This window comes from Oncorhynchus masou, chromosome 18, assembly GCF_036934945.1.
Source record: "Oncorhynchus masou masou isolate Uvic2021 chromosome 18, UVic_Omas_1.1, whole genome shotgun sequence".
NCBI classification, from domain to species: Eukaryota; Metazoa; Chordata; class Actinopteri; order Salmoniformes; family Salmonidae; genus Oncorhynchus; species Oncorhynchus masou.
The window spans coordinates 55,727,746-55,746,203 of NC_088229.1; the positions used below are offsets into that span (position 1 = coordinate 55,727,746).

Consider the following 18,458-nt stretch of genomic DNA (forward strand, 5'->3'; position numbering starts at 1 on the left):
CTATGAGAGAACACGTTGACGACGAGAGAGCAGCTGGAGTCGCAGTTTTCTCTGGGGAAACCCATGTCACAGTCGGGGACAAAAAGTGTCGGGACTGAAGGGCAACGTGGGCCGAGATGAACTCAGCCTTATTGGCCGTAGATCGCCAGTTCCAGACACTACCAGCGACCCAGAATTCCATATGGGTTGTGCGTGCAGGTAAACGAAGCTAAAAGGGTTGCAGAAATAGGGTGGGGAGACGTCTGTAAAAACCTGCAGGGCGAGGAGTGAACTGGGATGGGAAACACACACATCCTTGCCAAAGCTACAAAATGAGATTGTCAGAAAATAACTTGTTAAGATACTCAAGTGAGAGAGTAGTGTGATTGACTGGTTAGGCAGAGCTCCCCAGGCTCTGGTTTGAACCTGGACTGGCGTACACTACTTATCTTTACCGCCTCACAAATCTTCTTTGGTAGTTCTGAGGCATTTGTAGGTGTGTTTAAAGACCTCAAAACCCATTATTCCTGTTCGCGGTGTAGCTGAATACTTACTTGATCTCCTTGTTGATGGCCTCCAGTTGCTCCTGCAGCATGATGGCAAGGGTCTGCACGTCCGTCTGTCCGCTGGGCGAGAGCAGCTCCGAGCCAAACAGGGTCTCCCTGTCGTCCTCGTCATCTGAGCAGCCCCCCTCGACTCCCCCCTCGAACCCGGGACCCAGCATGTTGCCACTGTCCCACTCTCCATACTGTCGAGAGACCGGGGAGGAGAGAGAGGAGGGGTGAAAGAATTAAGTATGAAAGAATTAAGCGAAAGGGGAAAAAGTAGAGATGATTAAATGAAAGGTTGCCTCGTCATGTTTTTCCTACAGGCAGTTCAACATGACTTGGAATGCTGTTAGCTACTTTTATCCTTGCATATAAAGTCACAACACAAACAAAATGGCCCCCATGTGTAGGAGTGACAGGTCACTCAGTCAATCACAAATAATGAAAACACATTAGGCACCACACAGGTAGCTAGCCTGGTTCTATATAGGAGTTGAAACCCTGATGAAGACAGCATAGCTGTCGAAACGTTGGTATTTATATATATTTTTTGCATTGGAGCCATAAGTGTGCGCAATTTCTTTTGTTTTCTTTTTGGAGGTTGGCTATAGCCCTTGCAGTATGGAACCAGGCCACCAGGGAGCTACAGTCCTGTAGGAAGTCGATGAGATCCTCACCTTGTTGCTGTCATCCCTAGGGGGAGCCCATCGGCCGCGGTGTGCCCTCCGGACCACCACGCCACTGGAGGAGCTGCCGTAGCCGGCTGGGAGGGAGCCACCACCCTGGGGGTAACGGAGCTCGGAGGCACTCCCTGGAAGAGATCTTCGAAAAAGGGTGGAGGGAAGTGAGCTCACGTTGCTCGTCCTACAGAGTTTGTGAGATTTTATGAGATGAGAAAATAAAATTGCTTTATTCGTTATAGCACTTTTTTTTATTTTATGTAATGCCGCCATTTCCTGAATAAAATTAACTTTTTGAATGAAAATATTTTTCAAATATTCAAACAAATTGAGTTATTATGACATTTGATCCTTAATCACAACAATGGTTTATTTGTTACATTCACTACATTAGAAAAAAAATCTAATTCTACATCAACTGACAGAAAGTGAGAATAACAACGTAAACTTAAAATCAACTCTTCGTCCTGTTCGTCTCTTTGCTAAATATTTTTTGAAAAAACATTTAGAAAGTCTATTTTACGAAGGGTAAATGTTCATTTTCCCTCGAAAGAGAGAACAAATGTGTTAAATTTGATGCGTTTATTAAAAAAAATGTATTTATAAATACCCTTGAAGCTCCATTGTGGCTAACCTGGAATAGGAAGAGCCAGGCCTGCCCCTCAGTTGATCCAGCTCCAGCTGAATCCTCTCCAGCTCAGCTATGAGCTGGTCCTAGGAGAGAGAGACAGGAGCAGAGTACAGTACAGGATTACATAATATTCCAGTAAAGAAAATTTCAACTTTTTTTCACATGCATCTATTGCCCTATTAAAAGAACACAACAAAGCATGGATACAGAAGCAGGCAAGAATAACTAAAGAACAGACAGAACTAATTGATCACAAAAGTCTCGGTCTCAAAACACTGTTGTCGGTGCAGAGCAGTGTGATCTGTCTCCGGTTCTTGCAGCAAAACACATAAACCCTTGCGATGATAAAGAGGAAGTTGCATATCGAGACAAGGGAGTACTCAAAAAAATAGGTGGTTCAACAAGGGTTCTTCGAAGATCCTCAACGTTCTTCGAAGATCCTTAGGGTTCTTGGCACTGACGATTGCCCCCAAAAGGTTCTTCCATGAACCCCATAGGAGGCGGGGTTCATCGAGGAACCTCCTTAGTTGGTGGGGGTTCTTGCAGGAAACTGAAACATTTGGATTTGAAAGACAGCAGGTGCAGGCACTTAACTAAAAAAATGTAAAGATCGCCTCAATTTAAGGTACATTTTGTTATGATCTCAACTCATACTGTTCTATGATACCATTTATTTTTTCATATTTGTGCAAATCTTTCTAAAATGGACACAATCCAGTGGATATCAATCAAGCAAAAAGGTATGAATATGTAGGCTATAACAATATGTTGGAGGCTAGCTGTGTTGGGTGGCTAACCGCTCACGTTTGTGTCTGTGTCTGCAGGTAGAAGAGGCGGCATACAAAGGTATGTCAATTGGTATTGGTACGTCATGCAGATCCCATTTACCATCCTCCTCCCTTGCCTCTTCAATGAATATCCCATCGGCCTTTACATTATGGACACGGTGTGGGTATGAAAACCATTATCAGAACAGTTTTCATCGCTCACATTCACCACAAACACCAAGGCACGAACGCTGTCGATTGCATGTTTTGGTTAATCTGTATAATTACAACATTTGTGGATTCACAGACTTCACCCTCCCTCAACCTCCGATGAATACAACATGAAACCTGTTCGATCAACATGCACTGCAAATTCATTCTGGCTATGGATATGGAGAACATCAACACATTAGCATCAACATGCCAGATGAAATACCCATTGGACTTGGGGCTCTGCTGGGAGTTTACCTCATATTTCATATTTGAATTCCGCTTTGCCACGAAAATCAAAATAAACGCGGAAAACTAAAACACTGTGTTATTGTTGTGCGTATTGTTATTATTTATAATTATTTATTATTATTTCTATTATTAATAATAACAGGGGGGGGTAGTTCAAATATTAACCCCAAAGAGATTCCTCAAAAGGTTCAGTGAGTATCCATTGAAAGGAAGAACTTATAGGGGTCCCCCCCACAGTTTCAATTTGAACAACTCCCAAAGGATACTCCAGGAGCCTTGTTCTTTTTAGAGTGAGCATAAACTACCTACCCTATTATTCCAAAAAGGGTTTGCAAAAGTCAGTGTATAGCCGTAAAATGCAGTCCAAAGTCTTCCTGACAGTTTTAAATCGGTATAAAGTACAGCTGATGTGCTCATCACATGTATATACAGATGTAAAGTACAGCTGATGTGCTCATCACATGTATATACAGATGTAAAGTACAGCTGATGTGCTCATCACATGTATATACAGATGTAAAGAACAGCTGATGTGCTCATCACATGTATATACAGATGTAAAGTACAGCTGATGTGCTCATCACATGTATATACAGATGTAAAGTGCAGCAACAACATAAATAATGAAACCTGACCCGACTGGATTACAATAAGGGGAAGATATGTACCTTGTTCGCTAGCAGATCATCTTGGATTTTCTTCATGTTTGCAAGCTCCTCTGACAGGGAATTCTAAATGAGGGGAGGAGTGATTGTGCCAAGTTGACACATGTTTGCTGTTGATTACGTTGATTTAAAAAAAATAATACTTACTGAGCATTAATGGTAATTTTAGGTTAACTTAGCGTATGGTTAACAAAGCTTTAGAGCACCTTCTCCTCGAGGGCAGCCATTCTCTCTTTGAGGTGAAGCTGCAGTCTCTCGTTGGACTCGGACAGTAGCTTGTCCACCGTGTCCGAGAGGCGTTTGTTGTGTTCGTCGTTCATTTTCTCTCTCTGCCTTGCCTGAAACGTAGACAAAAGGACACAGTCGGGGGGGTCAAGGCAGAAAACAGATGTGAAGGAGAAAAATAATAACCAACTTTGGTTTCGAGTAGCAATAAGAGTTCAAACAGTTCACAAAGACACGATTGGGTTTTAACGGAGGGGACGGAACACAATGTAACACTTCACCACTTATCATTTACATTTACATTTAAGTCATTTAGCAGACGCTCTTATCCAGAGCGACTTACAAATTGGTGTATCGGCGGCATAATGTGTCGCAACTTGTCAGAATCCCGCATGAGACTCAGTAAAAGGCAAGTGGACAAACAAACAGAGCATTGTTACCCTCTGCAATGCCTGATTTTTCTCTTCAAGTTGTGCCTCCATCTGTCGTAGTCGCTCCTCAAAGTTCCCATGGCGCTCCTCTGCCTATAAAAGAGAAGCGAGAGGAAGTGTCTGTACATGGGATCAAACATAAACTCAGACTAACACATTGAATGATAGATTGGCTGCCAATAAGAGGACAACTCGGATCGTACAGACGGACAGACAGGAAACACGGGAGACCGACAAAAACTGAAACAGAGACGGACGCGTTCAGGTAGAATGTGGAAAAGAGACGGATGGACAAAAGAAACAGTTCCACGGACAGACAGTTCAGATCCACACTTGATAACAGGATCAAGACCGTGAACGCAGACATCCCGTACACGACAGTACCTTGTTGAGGGCAGCCACTCTCTGGGCGAGCTGGGCCTCTATCTCTGGCAGTGTCTCGGCCCTCTGCAGGGTCTGCTGGAGCTTCTGCTTGGCGTCATCCAGACGCTCCTGGAGCTGCCTGTTCTTCTCCTCACTCTGACAACACACAGGAAGAGAGGAGGGAAGAGAGCGGATGAAGTCTGAGATATTCTGATACGTTGTACTAAAATCCAAGTCTGAGTCCGAGGGCCGTTTTTCTGCACCTGGATTAAGCCTTGCCTTGGACTAACACACGCTTTCAATGGAGATTCTCCATTTAGAATGATTTACCTGTCAAAGATAAATCTAGATCCAGGAAATTGGCCATAAGAATCAGGCTCTGAGTATTAAAAGACGTTACTCTGGATATAACCTATCCATTTGCACAGGGTTACTGTACATCTATGTAAGCCACGCTCGTGGTCGTTCGTTAACCAATCACCTGTCTGTGCAGTGACTCCTTGCTGGCCAGCTCATTCTCCAGCTTGTCTTTGACATCATGTAGAGAGGTTGCTTCCCTCTGAGCACTGAGGTACCTACAAACGACATGGACACATTGTTATCAGGGGGGGGGGAGATATTACCAACGATGAACGTCGGTCAAGATGACCGGCAGCGAGCATTGTAAACGCAAAAGCTATTTGGCACGAATGGAACGTAAATGCTTTTCACCAATTTAATGGCGCCTAAATGATGTTTAAGTGCATTTATGCTCCACTACATCCCTGACCATTAGTTATGAACTTCCACTCTTCACAGCATGTAGAGACACGAAGCCAACTCTTGCAGTGCGCTGCGACAATTGAAAATACCCAAACAGTGAGATAAAACGGCGAGATAAAGAGGTAAGCTGCGAGGTACAGGTGTCGGTGACACCTTGGTGACAACTTTTCCGATAACGAGGAAAACACCTGGTGGTTTGGCACCATAGTCCCAGGTGTTAGAAACGGTGTTAAAAAGAGGGTTACCTGCGCTCTAATGTAGTGATCCTCTCCTCCATATCCTCCCTTTGGCACAGAGCCTGAATGATGCAGAGACATAGCGAAGCATGTTTAAAACATCCAAAGAAACACATCAATTATACATGGCACACTGTACCACTCCGAACAGCATCAAATGGCAACCTAAACATCTAACAGGGGAATGTGCACATTCAGAATTGACTACTGATTGACTATTCATTATCACGTGTGTTCTGTCATTGTATACGTGCACAGGTCCTCTTGTCTATCTTGTCACTTACGGTTCTTCTTTGGTTTTCTATCCAAGAGGTACAACTTTAGTATCGGTATCACAATATAGGCACACATGTGTAATATAAGTAGCTAAATAGGCCTTGTATTATGTATTATAAACCATTTACTATTAAAGGAGCAATCTGGGATTGGTACAGCCATTTGTTTGGACTTTGAAATGAATAGCCATGATGAATATGACTCATAAATGCCTCTTTTCCCTAAATTCATACTAGGCATTCCAATGCACTGTGCTTTGAGATATTTGCTTTGGATGAACATAGTGGGATGGAACAGTCGCTGGAACAGAGAGGCCCGGGAGCTGATAGAATCTAAGTCAGGTGTGGGCCAACTACTGCCCGTGGATCGCATCTGGCACGCCAGCCAATTATTGTTATTTTATTTTTTGGGGGGGGAAATGGTTGTTTTGTATGAAATAAATGCTCCAGGCTACATTTGAACATCTAAAACTAAGTAGAGAGTATGTAGAAATGATAATGGGCGTATTTACTTTGTAAATACCTTCCTTATTTCTGGCCTGCAAATCAATTTTGACAAAGAAACCCCCCCTCCCCCCCTCCCCTAGTAGAATTTCATAATCCCGATGTGGCCCTCTAGCCAAAAGGTTTGCCCACCCCTGATCTAAGGCCTTGGCCAAGAACAGATTGGCCTGACATACCTCCTTCACATCCCTCTGGAGCTTCTGATTGGCCTCCTCCGACTTCGTCACTTCCCTCCTGGCGGCTGCAAGCTGTTCCTCTATTTCCCCAACCTGACGTGACACAAGGAAGAGCAATAAGATGGTTAAGGGACAATAAGGGACCATAACAGAACAGAGGGCCTTCATGAGTGAAGACGTGAAGCACTGGTTTGGGCAGAGGCAGGGTTATGTTAGCTACATAGAAAAAGACTGTCATGCACTGTGTGGTTTTTGCAGAACAGATGCAATGCTATGACTATCCACAAGAGGGAAGAGGGGAACTGGTTTTAACAATCTTCATACAACCCCCAACCCGAATCTATTTTTCTTTATCGCTCTTCTCTCTCTTCTCTCTTTTTCACCCTTGTCACTCTCTCTCTCTCACACACACTATTCTTGGGAATGGTTCATAACGGTATAGGCTAGATTATGATTCATTATAAACTAGGCAATGCATATATATACATGTAGGGCAGGCTACATACTCTCTCTCTCTTTCTCTCTCTCTCTATCTCTCGCTCTCTCTCTGTTGCTCTCTCTCTCTCTCTTTCGCTCTGTCTCTTTCTCTCTCTCACTCTCGTTCTCGCTCTCTCTCTCTCACTCTCCCCTCCCTCTCTCTCTCTCTCTCTCTCTCTCTCTCTCTCTCTCTCTCTCTCAAACCAACCTGTCGACACATAAGGGCCAATCTTTCTTTCAGCTGGGAGAGCTCGGCTCTCTGCCGCTCTATCTCCGTTTCTCTCTGTCTGTCGATCTCACCGTCGTCCAATCCAGAGGAGGGTCCATTGGGTAGGCGCTGTTGTCGCCGGGGAGATGGCATCGAGAAAGGAGAGCGATGGGGAACAAGATGAATTAGACCCATCATCAGACGGTTGAAGATCAAAGAGACAGACTAAAGAAGAAAACGGCATCATAACGCCAGTTATCTGCTAATGTGCTGCTGTTAACTTTAGGACACAAACAAACACAAACACTGGAAACGACGTGCATGAACCCCCCCTTACGTCTTTCCCGCCGTCCAACCCTTGTTGTCGTCTTTTAATTTGGTCTCTTAAAGAGATCACCTGCAAGAGAGGTAAATGGTGAACAAAATATATTGAATGCATTTTCTTATTATCGTGAAATGGAGCATTAACGTGCTCTAATAAAACATGTGTATCCCGTATGGCTTTTACCTCTTGAGCGGATGCTTGTAGTTGATCCTCCAAAAGGGTCACTCTCTCAAGGGCAACACGGAGTCGCTCTCGAACCTTATGGAAAAACAAGAAATGACTGAGAAACACTGAGAAACGTCTGTATAGATCTTTTCCATCAAAGCAACAAACAACAAAAGCGACTGTTGAGAGAAAGCTACAGTAGCTGCTTATGAGTTGGGATGAAGACCCCAAAATGGCAGCCTGGTCGCCCACCTTCTCATCCAAAGCCTTGTGGTGCTCAAACAGGGACTTGAGGGCCTTGAGGACCTCCACTTCACTGGAGACCCCCGCTGGGGACTGGGCCTGCCTCTTCACAACCGTCATCCTCAGACTGCGCTCATGACGAGACACAAGACACTCCAGGTGCTCTAGTAGCAACTGCGGGAGGAGAGAGAGATAAAGTGATTGAGGTAGAAGAAGAGAGAGAAAGAAAGAGAGGCAGAGGAGTAACAGATGCAAGGATAGAGATGGAGAGAGAGGCAAAGTAAAAGGGGAGAAAGAGAAAGGAGAGGAAAAAGAAAGAAAAGGGAGGAGAGAGAAGGTAAGAGAGGCGGGGGAGAGGAGAGGGAGAGAGACAAGAAAAGGTGGCAGAAAGACCGAGTACGATTGTTTAGAGGGAGCAGAGAGGGTTGGAAGAGCATGTAGCAGAAAGAGAAGAGGGAGAAACATGTGGAGAAAAAAGGAGGGAAGGAGAAAATGTGAAAGTGAGTACTAGGGAGGAGAAGAACGAGTATTTCAAAGTCGATGCCACAACTATGATGTGTGAGAAAGAACAAACACAACTGCTGTGAGAGTGCTAGCCAGTAAAATGGCCGATAAACATCTTACACGTGTGTTGTTTCTCTCCGCCTTGAGCTCAGCAATCTCCTCTTCCCTCTCCAGTAGCTGCTCCCGGCAAACATTCAGCTCCTTAGTCAGCACAGCAAACTCCTGCAAAGCCCCCAAGCAACATAACATTCATGAACAATATGGGCGACCTGTAACATGCTCACATGCACACAATCAAAGTAGATGCAAAATGACAGGAAATATACTTTGACCTGCAAGGTGTGCAACCAACTCTGTTAACACTCACTCACACACACACACACACACACACACACACACACACACACACACACACACACACACACACACACACACACACACACACACACACACACACACACACACACACACACACACACACACACACACACACACACACACACACACACACACGCACACACACACACACACAGTCTCAGGCTCGTAACCTCCTCTGTGAACTGGCCTTCAAGGATTATATCACTGTGTTACACAATGATACTGCACTGAAATGCAATGGGGAGGCGAGAGACGCTCACAGCATTGACGTGTCACTTACAGTGCAAAACTGGAAACACACTGTCAACAACAGTGCGAGTCAAATGTATTGCCATCACAAGGTAATATAACATGCAACCATCGTTTAATTATTCTTTATGATCACAAGCCTTCCCGGGAAAAAAACAACATGATCTCTATTACTTGGAGGGGGAAAAAAACACCAACAACTTCAGCTTCATTTTGTAGGCACAAGGTTTAGAACCTTTGTTGTTGAGGCACAAGAACCACTTGACTACCTTCAGACTAGAGGACTGCAACGGCGACGTGTTACGCTGCAACACAAAGCCACAGTAACAGTTGAATTGGAAATGCAAATCGGAGATAAGAGAAGGGGAAGTATACAGATGGTGACACAGTCGGACCGTTGGCGCTCGGCCTTCTGGGATTGGTCCTCGTTTGGGTTAAAGCTCTGAATTTCACTTGGCATCTCTTCTCATTTCTTTTTTATTCCATCTCTCTCTTATTCTCGCTCTCTGACTGTATGGTCATTGGATAGACCATGGGCTCCATTCATTAGCACTCATATTGAAAGAGTAGCATACAAACTTACCCTTTATCACATGGTCCAAATAGGTTGTCGTGTGCTATGTATACTGTACAGTTCACATACGTTTGTTTGTTTATTCTACGGAATGTGTGTTGTGTACTTATATATGAAACGTATTAGCTCCAATCTCAAATCACAGAACGGTGTTGGGGTACTGTTCCACAATCTAGTTTTCACAATAAGCTGTGTGTGTGCCCAGGTAGAGGATAGGTTAACAAAGATAAGTTTCATCGAACCTGATTTAAATATGATCTTTTTGAGGGAGAATATACCCACTGAAGAAGATTAGCCCTCCACCTACGGTGGCCATGAAGGTCAATCTAATGAAAAATATGAATATGGTACTACTGTCTAATTCCCTATTAAGCTATTGCCAATAACTGTATAGTTATTACCGAGCTAAAAACAAAAAACAAAAAAATCCCTCCCTCTGAGATGAAAAATTGCTAAAAGAAAATGCTGAAACAACTAAGGGAGCAAAAATACAAAAAGGGAACACAAGCACAAATCCTCTCCATGTGTAAGCACAATACTAGTGTGGCTATTCTAAAAAGGCAGTAGTAGAATGAATTGATGTCCCTGTCTACAGCCTATAGTTATTTCTCTACGTGGTGGATGGAGCACACTGATCTGTCACTACAGGGACTTCTTTCGAGCCAGCTTGGCTCTGCAACTGACACATACACACGCACGTACGAACACACTCACACACACATGCGGTCGCACACACACACACGCACGCACCACACACACGTGCGCACACAACGCACACACAACGTGCACACAACGCACACACACACACACACACACACACACACACACACACACACACACACACACACACACACACACACACACACACACACACACACACACACACACACACACACACACACACACACACACACTTAGACATGCCAATCACACCCACATTGTCACATGAACATATACTGACAGTACCCACACTCATACACCGATGTACTATACACAACCCCCTGTACTAGGCCTGGGTGATATATCGTTTATACCGTATACCGGGATATTTCAAAATACTGACGGGGTTGGTGGGTGTGTGCTACGCCTCTGCTTCGAACTATAAATTAAGTATACATATAAGCAATCAAAGATGTAATAAATGATATCCAGCTCAGGCCTCCAGCTATGCATTCGGTTTGCTAACTTGCTAGCTAAGTGGCTAGATGTCAAGATCAAGCTTCTTGGTTACAGCAGATTCAATCTCCTCCTAGATCAAGATCCCTAATGTTTTTTTGTTTCATTTTTTTTTTAAAGCGTCCCCCTGTGTGCAAATTCGGTAATACATGGTACAGAAACAATATGACGGTATGAAAATCTGGTTATCGCCCAACTGTACCCCATACACACCCAAACACAACTGCACCACACACACACACACACACACACACACACACACACACACACACACACACACACACACACACACACACACACACACACACACACACACACACACACACACACACACACACACACACACACACGCGCACACGCACGCACACACACACACACTATACTGTACCTGTGGCAGGGCGATGGACAGCTGTCTCGAGAGGGAGTCCTTCTCATGGCCCAGCTCTCTGAGGCGTAGCTGGGCCGTCCCAAGGCTGTCTTGGGTCTCCCTCAGGCTCTCCAACAGCCTCTCCCTCTCGGTCAGCATGTTGACCATCAGGGATTCCAGGTTCCCTGTGCTGCCTCCCTCGTCACCCCCGCCCCTGGATTCCCCTCGGCTACCGTAGCCCCCTCCCCCCATGGCCCCACCAGGGCCTCCAATCCCAGCCCCAACCCCAGGAGAGGAGGGGCCTCCTCCTCGCCCGTCCTCCGAAATGGTGGGCATCACCTCACACATCATCATGAGACTGGAGAGAGTGTGGTGGGCTCCAGGAGAAAACGTCTATGTTAGGAGTGCTTGTTTACGCAAAAGCCCTGTGTGCAGGGGTTCCGTAGGTCAAAGTGCGTGTACGTGTGATTCGTGGACAGAATGTCAATCTGTTACCTCACTTGCATGCGAGCTTCTGTTTGAGCCTGTTAATCTCATCACTGAAATGACAGTGTTAAAAAGAGAAATCGTTGCTTTTTTTCTTCGTCAAAAATAGCTTTCAACCAGTCGTGTTCAACGCTTCCTCTTCACTCTCTCTAATTTTATCTATTGCCTTAATTATTTTCTCCAAAACAACACCAACAAATAGGCCTAGTGGATTTTTCTCTCTCACAGCTTTTTCTTACTATGCAACAGTCTGAGTTTTGTTTACCATGATGGAACTATGTGATCTTGAAGGACCAAAGCAGTAAGAAATTATCTATGGGAAACTTGGCTGTGGTTTGAATATAGGATTGGCTGAGGGTGAGGAAGGGGAGGGGCCGCAGGAGAGGAACGCCCGCCTTCCGACTCGGTCCACTGGTTGGGTCTTCACAGCACCGGGAGAGATAACTGAAAGAAATGAAGATAGACGAAGTGTCACACTAGTCCCACCTTAGTTAACACACTGTATACAACAAAATAGAAGCTAGGCCAATACTACTACTACTGTAAGACAATGGCACAAACAGAAACCTTGTACTGCAACTCTTTGTAAGTGTAGACAGATAATAACCTGGAATATGCAATTTAATGTACAGGGCATGGGTCGTATTCAGCAGGGCTGTAACGAATCTCTTCGTCATCTGAGGAGGAGTAGGAAATATCAGACCAATATGCAGCGTGGTAAGTGTACCTCATAATTTATTTGACTGAACGCACAAAACAAAATAACAAAGTGAAATGGAAGAAACGAAACAGTTCTGTAAAGTGACATACACTAAACAGAAAACAATCACCCACAACTCAAAATGGGAAAAACAGACTACCTAAGTATGGTTCTCAATCAGAGACAACGATCGACAGCTGCCTCTGATTGGGAACTGTACCAGGCCAAACACAGAAATACAAACATAGAATGCCCACCCCAACTCACGCCCCTGACCAATCTAAAACAGAGACATAAAAAAGGAACTAAGGTCAGGAGGTACCCCCCCCCCCCCCAAAGGTGCGGACTCCGGACGCAAAACCTAAACCCATAGGGGATGGTCTGGGTGGGCATCTGTCCGCGGGGGCTGCTCCGGCGCGGGACGTGGGCCGCACTCCACCATAGTCTTGGCCCACTGAAGTGGCGCCGCCGACCTCGGACGGGGGACCCTTGCAGCGGGCCCCGAATAGACAGGAGACTCCGGCAGCGCCGGACAGGCGGGGGACTCCAGCGGTGCCGGAGTGAAGGGTGGCTTTGACAGCTCCGGAGTGAAGGGCGGCTCTGGCAGCTCCTGACTGATGGGCAGCTCTGGCAGCTCCTGACTGATGGGCGGCTCTGGCAGCGCCGGACAGGCGGGAGACTCCGGCAGCTCCGGAGTGAAGGGCGGCTTTGGCAGCTCCTGACTGACGGGCGGCTCTGGCAGCTCCTGACAGACGGGCGGCTCTGGCAGCTCCTGACAGACTGGAGAACCTGGAGGGAGGAGACGGAGAGACAGCCTGGTGCGTGGGGCTGCCACAGGACCCACCAGGCTGGGGAGACCTACAGGAGGCCTGGTGCGTGGAGGAGGCACCGGATGGACCGGGCTGGGGAGGAGCACTGGAGATCTGGTGCGCAGCCTTGGCACCACTCTTCCAGGCTGGATGACCACTTTAGCCCGGACCCTCCAGAGTGCAGGCACAGGTTGAACCGGGCTGTGGGTGAGCACTGGAGATCTGATGCTTACCACTCGCACCTCTCCCTTAGGCTCAATGCCCACATTCGCCCGGCACGGGCGGAGGTCAGGCATAGGGCGCACTGCACCCTCCCAGTGCCCCGGGGACATAGCATGTAGCGCCGGCGCAGGATACCCTGGGCCGAAACGGCGTACCGGAGACCAAACACTCTGGGCCGGCACAATACTCCCTGGCTGGATGCCCACTCTCGCATGACACTTGCGAGGGGCTGGGATGTAGCGCACCGGGCTAAGAACGCGCACTGGAGACACTGTGCGCTTGACCGCATAACACGGTGCCTGACCAGTACGATGCCCGCCACTGTAAGCACAGGGAGTTGGCTCAGGTGTCCAACCTGACTCTGCCACACTCCCCATGTGCCCCTTGTGCCTGTTGCGCTGCCATGCTAACTTCTCATATCGCCGCCGCTCGGCTTTTGCTGCCTCCAGCTCTTCCCTGGGGTGGCGATATTCCCCAGCCTGTGCTCAGGGTCCCTTAACGTCCAAAATCTCCTCCCAAATCCAGGAGTCCAGAACCCTCTGCTCCAGGTTACCACGCTGCTTGGTCCGTTTTGGTGGGTGATTCTGTAACAAATCTCTTCGTCGTCTGAGGAGGAGTAGGAAATATCGGACCAAGTGAGTGTCCCTCATAATTTATTTGACTGAACGCACAAAACAAAATAACAAAGTGAAATGGAAGAAACTAAACAGTTCTGTAAGGTGACATACACTAAACAGAAAACAATCACCCACAACTCAAAATGGGAAAAACAGGTTACCTAAGTATGGTTCTCAATCAGAGACAACGATCGACAGCTGCCTCTGATTGGGAACCATACCAGGCCAAACACAGAGATACAAACATAGAAAACACAACATAGAATGCCCACCCCAACTCAAGCCCTGACCAAACTAAAACAGAGACATAAAAAAGGAACTAAGGTCAGGACGTGACAAGGGCGAATGTTTTAAATGTTTTGCAATGGAAAACAAAACAAACGGTTTTCTTATTGGACAAGTTCAGGTGGCACCTCCCCATTTCAAAATGTTTTCTTCCTACTGAACATGGCCCTGTTATTGACAACATGCAGGAATGGCCCAAACACCTCAGGCTCAAGGAAGTGCGTGTTATATGTATTAGTGTATTCTCTGTGATGAACTGAGCCAAAACAAGACCGGAAGTCACCAAGCCTGGTCCTGGAAAGCTGCAGAGTTTTTTTTCTGTTTCATTGTATAATAAACACACAAGTATGGAAAACCCAGTGCCAAATGACAATGAAAAATATTTTGGTTTCTAGCGAGATAGTCTTTCAACAAATTTGATTGGAACTGAAAGGGGGAAGAGCCATTGAAACGAAATGTGGTAGTGGGTGAACCGTTGAACGTTCTTGACTTTTGATTCCCTTAAATTTATTCTCAATCTTTCTGCATTATGAAATGTAAATGTGATGTAAGGTATTGTAATGATGTTAATCCCCAGTTTTTTTTTTATCCCAAAATTATCTAAATTAAGATTTTAAATAAATAAATATAGTCCATTAAATATGAAATAAATGAGTGTTCAGGCTTTTGTGACCACACGGACTTATGTAACGTAATCTAAAGGCGGTTCCAGAACCTCGCCTCTCCAGACCGGGGAGCACACCGGCACATGCTGGTTCTGTAGTCTTTTTGAGAGAAACTAGTACTGGTACAGTAACAACAATGGGCTGTCCGGGAAGACTACAACTCCCAGACTACAACTTCAAGCTTATTTCTCACACCTGTCCAATTGGAGATAGTGCAAGTCAGACCATCAGAACCACGAGTCAGTCTGGGTATCCACTTTAGCCAGCATTCCCTCCATGACCTGCCAGGAGGGTGATGTCTGGCTAACTGTAACCCACCCAGCACCTATTGGACCTGAGTTACTGCTGCTGCTATATCAGCCTCTTCCATCTCATCCGGAAGTGCTGAGGAGGACCACCAAGGCCCTCTTTCATGCAGTAGTCTCAAACCCTGGTCCCGGAGAGCTACTGGATGTGCAGGCTTTTGTTCCAGCCCAGCAATGACACACCTGATTCAGCTCTGAGGTAGAGGAACGTAGTGATGCCCAGTGCACTGCCTGTAAAAGGGACTAGAGAGACAGACTAGAGAGATGGATATTAACAGTGACACATTGATAAGCAATGTAGAACACTGCCATAAGCTCAAAGCACAAACAGACTGGACAACCAGGCATATTGCCCTTTGCCCTTTAGCCTCTGCACTTCAGGACCAGTACTAGACATGTCCCAAGCCAGGCTCCTCAAAACATCATCCCAAAATTAATGTAGTAGTACTTTCATTATATTTGTGCGGTAGGCTATTCAAACATGTTAATGGCAATACAAATAGCTGACACAAGGATACAAAGGCGACAAACCTGCTCACGTTATTATATAGAGTCCAAGACAGTTGGGCTTGTGATAATATTTCCATCATTTTTTATAGCAAGAAAAGGACAAATAGGGCCAACTGCTTTTAGGCATACTCGGCTTATGAAAGCTAGTTGGTCATCTAGCACCTTGTCTTTTTGCGCCTGACACACTGACTAATATGTCATGTGGACTAATATCATCAAAGAGTTACTAAATTATCTCTGTATACTATTTATCATCATTATTGTCATCATCCTCATCATCCTCATAATCTCTGTCAACAACCCACAGCTCTCACGTTGCTGGTTGTGGTTGTTCCCAGTCGAGAATAGTGAGTTATCTCATGGTTGCTCTCTATATGGCCAATTAGGAGCAGGCCCCAATCTTGAACCGCATTAGGTTACTAAAATATAAGCTGTATACCAATGGGGGGTTAAGGGAAATATAAAATGATCGAGAGAGAGAGAGTGAGATGAGGAAGGAAGGAAAGAGCAAGGCAGCAAAAACAGCACTGTTCACCAGACATTGGGGCGGGGATGAGTGTGGCTCCTGGCTTTCACTATTGCCGACAATGGAAGAAAGAGGGGCATGATCTGTTCAACATACATTTGAGTCTATATACACAGCAATTCCACACACAGAACAATTATATATTTTACATTTTTACGCATTAATGATGACTGATATGGCAGTTGTTTGTCCTGTGGCACATTATCCACAAGAGCGAATACAACATAGCCTCTTTCCATCCATCTCATACCACGAAACGCATCATTGGAATCAATAACTGATTTTTGGCAGCTCGGCAGACAGAATGAAAGAAACGGAAACCAATCAAACATGCCTTTAATCGCATCCCCGACGGTGTTTCAGTGCTGAAAATGACGCGTTTGGACATGCTAGGCAAAGATATACCTCCATTTCTGAATGTATGGAAGAAAAAGGACGATTTGATGAAACACAAACAGCACCAGACAACTACTACTACATTCGTATAAACGAATAGCCTCGACGCACTACCTGTATTTGTCCATGATTTTGAGACATGCCTATGTTCATAAAAACATCCGCAGTTTGCATTAAGATATCTCGATGGTTAACTCTCATCATGGCATAGGATATAAACTACTCGGTATATGGACAACAGAAATACACAGAACGGGTTCGAAAATTGCATGTCACACATTTTGGATACAATTTAGTCCAGAGACAAACAAGAGACAAGAATGGTGATAAGAATATTCTTGGAATTGGTTGCTTCCTAAAGGTAGCATATAGGCTACGATTTATTCGTTTATTATAGGCTTATAATAAACTAGGTACTGCATATAACGGCTACATATGCTGTTAAATGTAGACAACATTATATTTATCTCTCTCTCTCTCTCTAGGTATCACCTCACCTAACTGTATGCAAACGCAAAAGGGAGCGAGCGCGCGCGCCCTAAATAAATCGCGGTGTGTGTTGCTAACGCACCTGTCAATGCCTGACATTCCGAGCATTGAATCATTTATTTTATTTATTTCCCTCCCTCCAAAACGCTTTCCCCCTCCCTTCCGACAATACAATAAACATAACTCGTTATCGGCTACACACAAACGCGCACACATTTTCACGGACTCATTTGGACCGTTACAATAACGCGTGCATATTTTCTCAATTCATGCCATAAAAAATTGGGTTGCGAGGAGTGGTGGAAGTTCCATCCTTACCACATTCATCACGCGACATCCATATTGTTCAAATCTGACGTTAAATATTCTTCGGATCCATCTCCGCTGATTTTGCCTCTTTCAAAAACCCGGATATATGGTTCCCCCCGTCTCTCTCCTTTCCACAAACGGCATAAGGGAGCGGGGAGCAACGCTACACCACCTTACCATAGCATCCCCCTCTGTCGGATTGGAAGGTAATGGGTCTTAAAGAAACATTCTCTCAGCATTCTCCGCATCTCTCTGTGATTTACGCGCGCGCGCACACGCACGTACACACACACACACACACACACAGGCCAAACAAACACCTGATTAATTATAGTCTACTGTAAATGGCTATGAGAGACAGCTAGGCCATGTTGACAGACAGACAAACTTAACCATCGTACATGGACCACACCATGCATAATGGAGACTTGCGACATCCTCAATATGATACGAACAGAACGAATGAAAGTGAACCTGGTGTGCATTAGGCGAGTTGGCACATAGTTTATAGCCCTTCTGAGACACATATCACCTATGTTCTGGTGTCACAAATGTGCGCGATTTGACTTCACCAGATAAGTCATTTTTGTGATGGTGTAACCATATCAGAATTAGGCCGCAGGAAGGAGGAGATGCGGTGCAATCAAAAGCTACACGCTACTTGTACAAACAACACTTTTAGTTTTGAACATAGGCCATGATATTTGTATTTTCACTCACGACACCAATCAAGAGTGAATATGTAGCAGAATGTACATTTCTAAATAGT

General features: G+C 45.4%; 1 protein-coding gene across 5 annotated transcripts in view; it reads right to left on the reverse strand.

Moving 5' to 3' along the window:
- LOC135504870 (liprin-alpha-3-like) overlaps positions 1-17,880 on the reverse strand; it is a 46,415-nt gene extending 28,535 nt beyond the window's left edge. For 4 of the 5 annotated variants that reach the window (XM_064923774.1, XM_064923773.1, XM_064923772.1 and 1 more), the window contains exons 1-17: positions 17,699-17,880; positions 11,392-12,300; positions 8,747-8,848; positions 8,132-8,296; positions 7,898-7,972; positions 7,727-7,786; positions 7,390-7,518; positions 6,705-6,797; positions 5,759-5,811; positions 5,233-5,326; positions 4,773-4,907; positions 4,398-4,481; positions 3,939-4,070; positions 3,736-3,798; positions 1,818-1,921; positions 1,205-1,391; positions 534-727 (exon numbers count right to left, since the gene is read on the reverse strand). In XM_064923774.1, the coding sequence (XP_064779846.1) occupies positions 534-727; positions 1,205-1,391; positions 1,818-1,921; positions 3,736-3,798; positions 3,939-4,070; positions 4,398-4,481; positions 4,773-4,907; positions 5,233-5,326; positions 5,759-5,811; positions 6,705-6,797; positions 7,390-7,518; positions 7,727-7,786; positions 7,898-7,972; positions 8,132-8,296; positions 8,747-8,848; positions 11,392-11,724 (2,003 nt within the window). In that variant the 5' untranslated portion in view covers positions 11,725-12,300; positions 17,699-17,880. The remainder of the gene's footprint in view (positions 1-533; positions 728-1,204; positions 1,392-1,817; positions 1,922-3,735; positions 3,799-3,938; positions 4,071-4,397; positions 4,482-4,772; positions 4,908-5,232; positions 5,327-5,758; positions 5,812-6,704; positions 6,798-7,389; positions 7,519-7,726; positions 7,787-7,897; positions 7,973-8,131; positions 8,297-8,746; positions 8,849-11,391; positions 12,301-17,698) is intronic. The other variant, XM_064923775.1, reaches the window with a different exon arrangement.
- Between the last annotated feature and the right edge of the window lie 578 nt (positions 17,881-18,458).